Source organism: Uloborus diversus, chromosome 7 (genome assembly GCF_026930045.1).
Source record: "Uloborus diversus isolate 005 chromosome 7, Udiv.v.3.1, whole genome shotgun sequence".
Classification (NCBI taxonomy): domain Eukaryota; kingdom Metazoa; phylum Arthropoda; class Arachnida; order Araneae; family Uloboridae; genus Uloborus; species Uloborus diversus.
The window spans coordinates 139845507-139858392 of NC_072737.1; the positions used below are offsets into that span (position 1 = coordinate 139845507).

General features: G+C 33.2%; 1 protein-coding gene across 1 annotated transcript; it reads left to right on the plus strand.

Annotated features, from left to right (window-relative positions):
• Positions 1-839: 839 nt before the first annotated feature.
• On the plus strand, positions 840-3578 carry LOC129226106 (ATP-binding cassette sub-family E member 1-like). The gene has a single exon (XM_054860702.1). It carries the CDS (start codon positions 890-892, stop codon positions 2693-2695), a length of 1806 nt encoding a protein of 601 aa, XP_054716677.1. The 5' UTR covers positions 840-889; the 3' UTR covers positions 2696-3578.
• The last annotated feature ends 9308 nt before the right edge of the window (positions 3579-12886 follow it).

Below are 12886 nucleotides of genomic sequence, written 5' to 3' on the forward strand. Positions count from 1 at the left end.
TGTTCGTCATATTGATAAGAACTCGCCTTGAAATAGATGAAGTCGCCAATATGGTAACCATGGACCCAGGATCGTTCCTGCATTGACCGACGTGTATAATGCAATCATAATAAAAACAAAAATTCGTTCTTCTTCACGTTTAGAGCAAAATTTTCATTTCTCGTAAGAAGTGGACATTTTTAATAATTTATAAATTGAACCATATAGACTAAAAATATTTCATTAAAATTCCCAATTATTGAAATCTTCCCAAAAGTTTCATGCAATCGTTAATTTTGACCATTATTGTAACTAGATTTGAAAACAGAACAGAAATTTTTCTACGCAATGGCAACATTTTGATTAAAGCCGGTTTTTAAATGCGCAGAAAAAAACAATTTCTACCTTTTCAACCACATTGCGGGGCTGCTAGATTTGGCAAAAACTTGCCAAATCAGCTATTTTGAATCACACTGACTCAAAAAATAAATAAATAAATAAAACCCCAAACCGCGATATAGTTATGCAATTTTTGAGGTGAATGGAATTTTTACATGAAAAGTCTCCACTTTGGAGAATTCATTTTTGAGAAAATACCAGGGGCAGAACTCTGTCCTTTATTTATCTCAGAACTAAAACAGTAATTACAAAATAAATCGTGCATTTAAACACAGGGAATGTGTTCTTCGAACATGGAAACAGTTTCAGATTTCAAAAATATCCTCAAAAGCTGCACATGAATAAAAACAGCAGTTGGATTGATCTGTTCAACTGTCAAATTTTCAAGTACAATTTTGGCCGGTTTCCTAACATTTCATTTGGCAACCCTGCCACGAAGGCGAAGCTGAAAGTTGGCCTGCCTGTGAGTATCACCATCTTGCTTGACTGTTGCACGTGTACCGTGTACAACATGGCAACTCAAGACAAATTAACCAGAATCGCTATAGTAAATAGCGACAAATGCAAACCAAAGCGGTGTAAACAAGAGTGTAAAAAGTCATGTCCAGTTGTCCGAATGGGTAAATTGTGCATCGAAGTTACACCCAATGATAAGATCGCTGCCATTTCCGAAGAACTCTGCATTGGTTGCGGCATTTGTGTAAAGAAATGTCCATTTGAAGCTATTTCCATTATAAATCTTCCAAGTAATCTTGAAAAAGACACAACTCACAGGTATAGTCAAAATTCTTTTAAGCTTCATCGGCTTCCTACTCCCAGACCAGGCGAGGTTTTAGGTTTGGTTGGTACTAATGGCATTGGAAAGTCTACTGCCCTTAAAATTCTGGCTGGTAAATTAAAACCAAATCTTGGGAGATTCTCTGATCCCCCTGACTGGACAGAAATTCTGGCACATTTTCGGGGTTCTGAATTGCAAAACTATTTTACGAAAATCTTGGAAGATGATCTTAAAGCTATCATCAAACCTCAATATGTTGATCAAATTCCAAAAGCAGTTCAAGGTTCTGTTCAACAGCTTCTTGATAAAAAGGATGAGTTAAAAAATCAGAATTTAATTTGTAAAATGCTCGATTTGGGAAATGTCAGGGATAGGCAAGTTCAAGATCTTTCTGGTGGAGAGTTGCAAAGATTTGCATGTGCCATTGTTTGCATACAAAGAGCAGATATATTTATGTTCGATGAACCGTCCAGTTATTTGGATGTTAAACAACGTTTGAAAGCTGCTGAGGCTATCCGCTATCTGATTAATCCTGATAAGTACATAATTGTTGTTGAGCACGACCTTTCTGTTCTTGATTACTTGTCCGACTTCATTTGCTGCTTGTATGGAGTTCCTGGTGCTTATGGTGTTGTTACTATGCCATTTTCAGTACGGGAAGGAATTAATATTTTCCTTGATGGCTTTGTTCCCACGGAGAATCTGAGATTTCGTGATGTGTCTCTAGTTTTTAAAGTTTCAGAGACTGCATCCGAGGAAGAAATAAAACGAATGTGTAGATACGAATACCCAAAAATGATGAAGCAGTTAGGAAATTTCAAGATGTGTGTTGATCCGGGTACATTTACCGACTCTGAAATAATTGTGATGCTGGGAGAGAATGGCACCGGCAAGACAACATTCATTCGAATGATGGCTGGAAAACTTCAACCTGATGATGGGGCAACTGTTCCTCCTTTGAATATTAGTTACAAGCCACAGAAAATATCTCCCAAATCTCAAGGAAGTGTTCGCCAACTTTTGCATGAGAAGGTTCGCGATGCTTATGTTCATCCACAGTTTATTGCCGATGTAATGAAACCTTTACAAATTGATAACATTATTGATCAAGAAGTGAGAAATTTATCTGGAGGGGAGCTGCAGAGAGTAGCTTTGGTGCTTTGCCTGGGTAAACCTGCAGATGTGTATCTTATTGATGAGCCTTCTGCCTACTTGGACTCTGAACAACGTTTAGTAGCTGCTAAAGTTATCAAAAGATTTATTCTTCATGCTAAAAAAACTGGATTTGTGGTAGAGCACGATTTCATTATGGCTACTTATTTGGCAGACAGAGTCATTGTTTTTGAAGGTAAGCCATCTGTTGAAACTATGGCCAACACTCCTCAGACATTATTGGCCGGCATGAACAAGTTCTTGGAACTTTTAAACATAACATTTCGCAGAGATCCCAATAACTTTCGACCTCGTATTAATAAATTGAATTCTGTTAAAGATTCAGAGCAAAAAAGAGGTGGAAATTATTTCTTTTTAGAAGATTAATGCAGTTTATATTTAGTTAAGTATTATTTAAATTTATGCTGTTGCTACAATATTGAAATCATTTTTTAAAAATAATTTCTGTTTAAAATGTTTTATACAAGACTCCCTGTGCTTTCTCGCTAAAAAACCCATCTATGAATGAATTTTCTTTACTTAATTCTGTGTAATATTTATGAGAATAAAAAAAATATTCTTCTACGAGTTAGTCATATAACTGCACAATTTTGCACCGTTTATATAACGCAACGTTGTTTATTTTATAAAATGTAAATTTGAAGCTGTGTGAAAACTATGCTCTTCAACTCATTTATATAATTTTGACTACGGGCTGTACATAAATGTTGTCAGTTTTCTTTCAACATATTTTATTTCAATGTCATTGTCGTTTTTTTACCTATATATATTTGTTTTCTAAAAATGCTTTTATTTCAACCAAAATGTGTGATGTCACACTGCTTGTTTAACCCGTTCGGAATGAATGACGCAAATTTGCGTCAGCGCTAGATGCAGGGTTCGCCAATATATATATATGATATTTGTTGGATATTATTTTGATAGAAAGAAAACTTGAAAATATCGATTTCATACGAAAAAAGTTAATAATTAAATTTGTTTTGCAAAGAAATCATTTAATATAAATCTGAAATAATTTTATGGTTTTCATGTTAGAAAATTTTTTACTGTCGCAGATGGAAAAACTATGATACAAATGGTAAAGGTAAATCATAATGTGCTTTCTGCGCATCAATGATTCTTTATATATTTTCTCTTTTGTTTTTGCCCTTATAATCAAGATTTAGGTCAAACTTTCTTCTATTGATAACAGAGCTAATAAAGATAATTGACCATCAGAAATAAGAGTACGCAAAGGACACTTAATTCTATTCAATAGCGAAAATGATCGTTCTCCACAACAATTGGCTAATATACTTTCATTTAATTAAAAAAAAAATTGTCAAATGAGAAATTTTTTTTGTTTCCTTTAGTTAGAGGCCCCAAACAGTGGTCCCTGAAAAAAAAAATGATAACAGAAATTTTATGCCCCGGGCCCCGAATGCCCTGCCATAAATTTGTCCCTGCTTACATCATGATGAAAGCTTGTCAATGTATCACGATGTAGTAATTCCTACATCGCCCAGCCCTAATAATAGAAATACACTCTCACCTCTAAAGATTCCTCTAATTGATATTGTTGAGATAACTTTGAAAAAACTCTTTTTTTTTTTTGTGCAAAAAGTTTTAAATGTTTTTTTGATCTTGCAAATCTATACTAATATTATAAAGGGCAGGGTTCACCGATATATATCACGATATATATCCAATATTTATTTTGAAAATATCATGATATTTTCGATATCAATTTTTTTAACTACCGTTTTTTCAATATACAAATACAAATTATATTAATTGTAGCAATATTGTTCATTTATTATTAAAATAATCAAAAGGTTCTGTACTATATTGGTTTGATGTATTAATACATAATTGATATAACAGAATAATATCATCTCCTTTTTTATTTTACATTCAGTAAATTATTAGTAATGTAACAATTTTATTGCATACTAAAAATGCCTAATTAAATATTAAACGTTGGTCCGAAAAAGGAAAATGTTTTATGACTGCACCAACTAATCCATATTCCATATTCTTTATTTCTGAATCATATAACTGTGTAAAAGTAGCTAACAGAAGAAAAATGAGTAAAACAGCTCATGCTAAATTAACTCCATTAAAATTGATAAAAATGTTAAATGAAATACTAGATATAAGTAATGAAAGAAACTTGAACTTTAAGTCTGCATATTGTAATAACAACATAAGGAAATAAAGAGTGATTTGAGGATGCATTTACTATTTTGAGGACTTCAGTTTTACTGAATGAAAATATTGGATATATATCAAAGTATCGGATATTTTCGTAAATATTATGATATTTTCTAACCCTGATAACAAGAGAGGGCGGATTTTTGTGTGTTTACACGTTCAATGTAATCTCCGGAACCACTGCACCCATTTGAAAAATTCCTTCACTATATGAAAGGTGCTTTCTTACTGAGTGACATAGGCTATAATTTGAAAATATCCAATTAATAGTTATTTTTTTAATTCCAATTTAGGCCCAAATTTCACAAATTCCCGAATATGGAAGTGAAAAATTACTTGCACATATTAATATTATATATATCGTTAAAAAGGGTAGAATTTCCGCATTCTAAACAATTTGTTTCAATGCTCTAACTTAATTAAGGCGGGAATAATTTGCGTTTTTAGCTCGAACTTTTTTTAGGCTTAGCTGAAATTTAGGCACTACTTTTTTCATTAAATCTATCAATAAAAAGTGAAGGAATTGTCCCACAGTTTTCTTTTTTACACCATTGGAAAAAGCAATATTTTTTACTCCAGATTTTTTTATTCTTTTATTTAAGCCTGATTGCTGAAAATATGTCACTTGACACAATTTTTATTCTCAAGGTAGACTGGGCAAAGCAGCTCTTAATATATAAAGATTTGAAAGCTACTGGTAATTTGATTTTATAATTTTTTGTTTGTTTGGCAAAACATTTATTATTGCCAAAGAAAAAACGTCCACTTCGCTCTCAAAAGGGCTGGGTTCTGGTACCGTGGTCGCTTGGCATGTTAAGCGCTGAGCAGTTCAGTCTAGAACTATTGTTTTAAAGCAACCGTAAATGTAATTCATTGTTTTGGCGATTTGTTTTCAAAGAAGAGAAACTTTTGATTTGTTTTTATCCGAGTGAAATGTATGACATTTTCTTTTTTTTTTTTTCACAATTTTTGAATTGAATGTTCCACTGAATGTTTTTTGTTAGATGGATGGATTATGATGGCGTGGTTGCTGGGGGAGCTTGGCAATAAGCAATAGAGTTGCGGAACTATTTTCATTCTTTTTTTTGTTTATTTGGCGAAATATTTTAAATTGCAGTAAAAACTGCTTCACTCGCAAAATAGTTTTAAAGCAACTGTAAATCTAATTTAATGATTTGTTGAAAAGTTTTAATTCCAAAGAAACTTAAATAGTTTTTTTTTGAAAAGGTGTGTACGCATTTTATACAAAGAAAAATGACCATTTCACATCAGAGGGGGAGGGGGCGTCAAATTTTTTTATTCAACGAACTTCCATTAAATGTTTAGCACCGGCATTGCAGTGCAGGTACTGCTAGTTATACAAATACAAATACAAATACAAAAGTGACGACCAGCAACAGGCTCTGGGCCCAGCTAGACTGGTCCTAGTCAATTTACAATCCCCAGTGAAGATCAATGGCCCTCTTAAAACTGTCTACTCCTTTGCTCATTACCACCTCTTCCGGTAAGCTATTCCAAGGTTCCACTACCCTGCTAAAATAATAATTTTTCCTAATATCCATGTTAGCCTGCGATTTAAATAGCTTAAAACAATGACCCCTTGTCCTGTTTTCAGTGCTAAACTTTAGCCCCGTAACATCTTTCGTTTTAATAAATTTAAACAGCTGAATCATGTCCCCTCGGTCTCTTCTTTGCTCAAGACTGTACATTTTTAGCCTTCTAAGCCTGGAATCATAATCTAAGTGGGAAAGTCCACTTATTAGCCTTGTAGCCCGCCTTTGAACCCTTTCCAATACATTAATGTCTTTCTTAAGATAAGGAGACCAAAACTGAATAGCATACTCCAAATGGGGTCTTACCAAACTTCTATATAAGGGCAGAAGAACTTCTTTAGATTTATTTGAAATAGATCTATTGATAAACCCAAGCATCTTATTGGCTTTGTTGCGAGCAATGCTGCACTGTTGGCTAAACTTTAAATCCTGACTTATTAGGACCCCCAGATCAGTAACTTTGTCTGCCTGACTAATGACTGAACCTTGCCAATAATAACTTGTACACTTATTTCCATGCCCTAAATGTAGCACTTGACATTTCCCAACATTAACAGCCATACCCCATTTATCAGCCCACTCCGTAATATGATCTAGATCCTCTTGCAGCTGATTTGCTTGTTCTTCATTTTCTACAGTCCCCATAACTTTGACCTCATCAGCAAAACAATTCATGTTCCCAGAAATATTTTTGTGAATATCGTTCATAAAGACAATGAACAAAACAGGCCCTAACACTGATCCTTGAGGAACCCCGCTTAAGACCTCACTCCAATTAGAATAATTTCCCCTTACAACTACTCTTTGTTTCCTTCCGGTCAGCCAACTTTTCACCCAAATGAAAGTTTTCCCTCCTATTCCTATATCAGCTAATTTGCTAAGTAGAGCAACATGCGGTACCTTATCGAAAGCTTTTTGAAAATCAATGTAAACAACATCTACAGGCTTCTTATTGTCCAAAGCCATGGTAACTTTGTCATAGAAATGTAATAAATTAGTTGCACAAGATTTACCTTTCCTAAAACCGTACTGAAAACTAGTCAATAGATTATTAGTCTCTAGAAAATTTACTATCTTAATTTTCATCAATGTTTCAAAAATTTTGCAAACCACCGAAGTTAGACTCACAGGTCTATAATTTCCCGCACTCCCTTTAGACCCTTTCTTGAAGAGCGGTGTAATGTTAGCCAGCTTCCAGTCCTCTGGCACTGTCCCCGAATTATAAGAAGCATTGAAAATGTTTGCGATTACATCTGCTAATTCCTCTGCACATTCAACTAAAATTTTCGGATAAATATTATCTGGCCCCGGAGCCTTAGTCTCTTTAATTTTTTTCAAATGAAGTAAAACGTCATCCCTGGAAAATACAAAGTCCTCAAGCTGTACTATAGCTTGTGTCTTGTTGGTGTCAACTGTTGAGATACAGTTATCGTTAAAAACACTCGAAAAAAAGTTATTAAGAACATTAGCAATATCACTATCATCCTGAATTAAAATTCCGTGCTCATCAACCAGTGGCCCAATATGACTATTTCGAACTTTCCCCGAATTAGCGTATGCAAAAAACCTCTTGGGATTCTTGTTTATGTTATCTGCCAGTCTTTGCTCCAACTCTCTTTTCTGAATCCGTACCAAATACTTAAATTTACGCCTTGCCTTACAATATTGGAGCCTATCTGCACTGTGACCTGTTTCTCTAAACCTATGAAAAGCAGCTTGCTTGTAATTTAGAGTGTCTTTAGTTTCCCTGGAGAACCACATTGGCCAAATTTTAGTGTTGACACCCTTTCTCCTAAAAGGAACATGATCCCTAACGGTATTTGCTAGATTTTCCTTAAACTCTGCCCACTGAAGATTCACATCGCTATTGTCCAATCCAGAAGGAAAAAACTGCTTTCAAACTCTGCCGAAGTGCCACAAAATCAGTATTTCTGAAATTGGGCACAAAACCTAAAATTCTCTACTTTGTGCATATCAAATTTAATCCCAAACCTAATACTGTTGTGGTCACTATCTCTAATGTGTTCCCCTACACATAACCCCTGAACAGAGCCTTCCATGTCGCAGAAAACTAGATCTAAAATCGCGTCCTGTCGAGTACCCTGAGTTACAATTTGATCTAAGAAACAGTCACCAATTACTTTCAAAAAATCCTCTTCTCTGCTATTACTATGGTAAAAATTATTCCAATCAATTACTGGAAAATTAAAATCTCCCATTATGATGACTGACCCCTTGCTAGAAATGTCACTAATAATACTAAACATCTGTTCGTCTTGACCCTTACTTAAGTTGGGTGGCCTATAAATATTCCCCAAACGTAGTTTTTTGCCTTTATTACTAATCAACTCCAGCCAAATCATATCAATCTCATTAGGTTTATCATTAATTACCAATTCATTGCATATTAAAGTATCTCTGACATAAAATAAAACCCCACTACCTCTTCTACAAAACAACATGCATTATCAAAATTAGACAGTTTTTTACATACAAGGAAGGGACGGGGAAGAAGGAAATAGAGTATCATCATTTAAGTATATGAAATTTCTAATTTTATTACTTTTTGCTGAAAATTTCAATTAAAACATCTTGAAAAGTTGAAAAAAATCAATTTTTCAAGATTGGAGTGGAAATAAACCTCTTCTGGTTTTTTATAAATTTTCTGGGTTTTTTTCTGACTGTTTCGACCCTATCGAATTTGAGTGGATCCTCTTTGTTCAAAAGACAGGGATTGCAAATGTAAACTGCATTTATGTCATAGCACATAAATTGAAAAGAAAGTCGAAATCCCAGAGGAGAACTCTTAATAAGCCTTAGAGGACACTTTTTTTTTCAATTCTTTGAACAGCTATTAATTCTTCCAAAGTACATATAGATCTTAACAAATGATCTAGTAAATGTGATTTTTTTTAAAAAAAAAGCTTATTTTATTCTCTTTGATACCTATGAAGTTAATATTTCACCATTTTGTTCAAAATGCTTTTTAATCATTTGTTTAGAATTTAGTTGCATACTTTAAAATGGTTAAAAAAAAAAAAAGCCTTGGTTTTCTTAAAATATGTTTTCCCCTTCATGTTTCATCGTAAGGGGAAATTCATCATCCTAAAGGGACATAACATTGAATGAATTAATTTTCTTTTGATTAGGCATCTAATGATATAATTTATAAAATTTTATAAATTGTAATCGTTAAACTACAAAATTAGCATTACAACGCTTGTTTATGGTGTTTACTCGCATAACAGTGCATGTTTTTTACATTTCCTGTAGTACCCCCCGACCCCCAAGGGCCGGGCGATGTTAAAGATTCCAGGGCCCAATTTACTTCCCAGTCCACCCCTGCACACAAGCATTGCACATAAGTTCCTAATAAATAATTTCTTAGACACTCTTTTATCTTTTCCTTTATAATTACCTCTGTTATTGGGTTTCACTTCCAACATATTATTTTTCTAAATATTTGTTTCAAAATATCATCTTGAAGATTACAACAAAGTTGATAAAAATACACGGGATACCCGTAAATATGAAAGAAAAATTAAATATATATATATAGAGAGAGAGAGAGAGACAATAACAGTTCTAAATTTTTTCAAAGTAAAAAATGGGATTGTCAAGGAATTCAAGAGTCATAATATTTAAATGTAAATAAATAGGGGGAAAATACTTTAGATATTGATAGCTAAATATCATCTCAGATCAAACCGGTAAAAGCTTTTTTCTTGGGCCACACATTTGTTTTCCAAACAGACAAAAATTTTGAGGCGGAAAATTGAAAATTTCATTATTGAAAACCAAAACTGCTAAATGTTTTTGGAGAGGAAAAACAACCTTGACTTTCCTTCCCCCTCCCCCAACTCATTTAAAATCGCCTAAGATTAGGACCTGAATTTTAAAAAAAAATCCGGAGAGCCGCTGACATTAGCTTTTATGCAACATTAATAAAATTGTCTCAAGTTTTGTATTTAGAACTTTAAATTCGAAAACTGTACGGAAGGAGTTACCAAATTCCATCCCTTCTCCTTTTGTCATTAAAGATGGCTTACAATAAAGTATTTGGGTTTTCAATTTCGAAAACTTTCTAGGGGAGAATGTCTTAACCCCACCCATTTCCCTAACATCATAAAAGATGTCTTCGAATCTTTCGGTCTTTAATTTCAAATAAGTTTCTTGATAAGCCACCGATATCCCGCTCATCAAAAAAAAAAAAAAACATCCTCTAAAATTATGTTTTAGGACCTCAATTTCTTCGTTCTCTCCCAGCATCATTAAAGTTTTTCAAAAATTTCGTTTTATGACTTTAATTTCAAAAGGAGAGGGAGAGAGTGTTTCCTAACTCATCCCTTCCTGTAACATCATCAATCCTCCCCGGACGCTGCTACCAAAGAATTCTATAACAGGGTAGAGGAACGACTCGTATACTGCTTCCATTGGCCGCCATGACCAAGCACGGAGACCGGTTTGAGAGAGATTAGAGTGGCAAGAACGGTAGTTTCGTTATGAAACTTAATGAAATTCAAGCAACGATAAATGTTTTTTACTGTGTCAAATTGCTGATATTTTTTCTCAAATGCAATTTCAAATGGAAATAACGATGGAATCTGCTGGGAATTTTTGTCAAATAATTTGAGGTTAAACTGTATAAAAAGTTTTAATAAATGATGTATAAAAACATAATACACTGACAAAATACAGTGATTTTCAAATCAGGATTTTTTTTATCAGTACTCAAGAACAACAAAAAACTCTACATATTTTATTAAACAGAGTATACAATAGTGTTTAAATTGTTAGATCTTACTTCCTAACAGGGTTGATAAAAATCAAGATTTTTAAAAGTATATATACATATATACCGTAAAATCCCGAAAGTAACCCCCCTATCGATTATAGCCCCCCCTCCTTTTTTTGTGGAAAGTGAAATTATTTTAAAATCCTGAATATACCCCCCCCCCCTCTTTTCACCTGAAAAAAAATCTGATCATCTTCATTTTCCACTCCCTCTAAAAAAAAGGATAACATTTTCTGCTTTACTTGAAAAGCAATTACAGAGGTTTAGTTCTCCCCTCCCCCCTCCCCCATGTGCAGGTTTTCTTATCTAAAAAAAAAGAAAGAAAACAGAATGATTTGAACAAAAAAGAAAAAAATGGTCTCCACGGTTTATTCTTTCCAAAATGTTTCAACTCCTTTTGATGCAAGGGCGCCTGTTTTTTTTTTTTTTTGCCAGTATTACAGCAGAAATTTATTTGACTGTACTGCTTTTTATTTACTTTAGAAGGAGCGTTTTTGTTCTGACTTGTGAAAATGAACAATCTTCAACACGACGCCATTTTGAAAACGTGGCGCCATTTTGGAAATGCGTTGCTTAAAAAGTAGCGCGAAACTTAAAAATACCCTTTTTTAAAGGCAGAATAAAATAATTGAACGAGTTAATGATCATCAGAAATATATATTTCACAAAATCAAATAAGAGATTTGTCTCTGTTTGCGTTCGCGAACTTTGCAAAGCTCAGTTTTCGAAATTACGATCTTCGTAACGAATTGGCGGCCGTGATTGCGATTTTTGCTTTTATTCTGAAACAAGAACGTTAAGATTTTGCTTCTTTTACTGTAACCTTATTACATTCAGTACATGATGAATTTTCAAGCGATAAATTATAGGGATTTCGCCAACTAAGGTACAAAATCCTTTCTTTTGAAAAAAATGGTGCCCACATGCAATTTTTTACTACTTGAAAATTAGGACAGGTTTTTATTAATTAATTTCTCACTCTTCATTAATATTAACTCTTATTTACTTATTTCTTTTCTGACTCTAAAATTAATTCTACTAAAAACAATTATTTTGGCTCATTTTTCAAAAAAATCTCGATTATAACCCCCCCCTTCTGAAATTAACAAGTTTTGTTTTGAAAATAGGGGGGGTTACTTTCGGGATTTTACGGTATATAAACTCTGATATTTCAAATAAAAATGCTCAAGTTAGATGTTAAATTAGATAATTCTTTTCATATATATGGTTAAAAATTCATAAAGTCTAAGTTTGAGTATTTCAGAAATCAGCAAAAAATAATTGTACATCTGAGCTTGATAAAATCTTGCTGCAATATAAATAAAGCCCCATATCCATATGGGTGTATTTCCCACCCAGACATTTTTTAACACTCAAAATAAATAACATCTTTCTTTTTTCTAAGGGAAAAAAAGGAAATAATATAGAATTATTACATAAACTGAGAAAGAATAAAAATAGCGTAGAACATTGAATTATTTTCCCCCTTTTTTGGGGGGAGGAAAAATAACACCTGAAATAAAATACATGAAGAAAAAAAGGAAACCATATGCTTCTTGTATTTTTTAAATATTTTAATAAAACTCATCAAGGAGTGAAAAGATGACTGTTTTTTAGAATTCGAATTCTTATCTTATAAAACTAAGTTGAGCAGGATTGTATGTTTATTTTTTAGTGAATAAGTAAATAGGGTGGTTCAAAAATACATGTAAAAAAAAAGTTTCTCCTAGATAATAGGACACCCCTCAACATTTTTAAACTTGTGGATAGTAATATACCGGAAGAATTTTGACTTATTTCAACTGAAAGAGGGTGCTCAACTCCCTCCCCCAAACATCGTAAGTATGGGAAGGGGCGTTAAAAATTACATTGAACTGAAAAAAACAATGCTACATATTATAATATACAAAAGTGATATGCATATACATTGCAAAAAAAATTTACAAAAACACAGCAGGGGAAATTAAATGTTTCCAAACTTGTGACATTTTCCATGCTACGACTAATGTTAAATTG